The sequence below is a fragment of the Eimeria tenella genome, genomic scaffold (genome assembly GCF_000499545.2).
Source record: "Eimeria tenella Houghton genomic scaffold, Eth_scaff1843, whole genome shotgun sequence".
In the NCBI taxonomy this organism is placed as follows: Eukaryota; Apicomplexa; class Conoidasida; order Eucoccidiorida; family Eimeriidae; genus Eimeria; species Eimeria tenella.
Window position 1 is genome coordinate 1676 of NW_013541679.1, and position 358 is coordinate 2033.

The 358-nt window shown below is 65.9% G+C and overlaps 1 protein-coding gene across 1 annotated transcript in view; it reads right to left on the reverse strand.

The window, feature by feature from the left end:
- ETH_00034005 (uncharacterized protein) overlaps nucleotides 1-293 on the reverse strand; it is a gene marked incomplete at both ends in the record, with an annotated part of 1037 nt that extends 744 nt beyond the window's left edge. The window contains one exon of the mRNA XM_013373957.1: nucleotides 36-293. Within this exon, the coding sequence (XP_013229411.1) occupies nucleotides 36-293 (258 nt within the window). The remainder of the gene's footprint in view (nucleotides 1-35) is intronic.
- Between the last annotated feature and the right edge of the window lie 65 nt (nucleotides 294-358).

Below are 358 nucleotides of genomic sequence, written 5' to 3' on the forward strand. Positions count from 1 at the left end.
AGCAGCAGGAGCAGGAGCAGGAGGTTGCGTGTGACCTGTCTCCTTCGTGGTCGGAGTCGGAGGCGAAGAGCGTGTCTCCTTCCTCAGGTGGTGGGGCCTCTGGCTGCGCGGTCTGCTGCGCCCACTCCGCGTCTGCTGCTGCAGCAGCAGTGCTGCTGCTGCTGCTGCTGCTGCTGCTGGGGCTGGCATCGTGTGCGTCGGTGAAGAAAGTGTCTCCTTTGTGGGGCGCGGGGTTCTGGAGGAAGGCGAAGTACTGCTGGGGGTCGTCGGGCGCGAAGGTGTGGGGTTTGTCCCTGAGCCGCAGCAAGTGCTGCTGCAGCAGCTGCTGCTGCTGCTGCACCTGCTGCAGCGTGCGCTG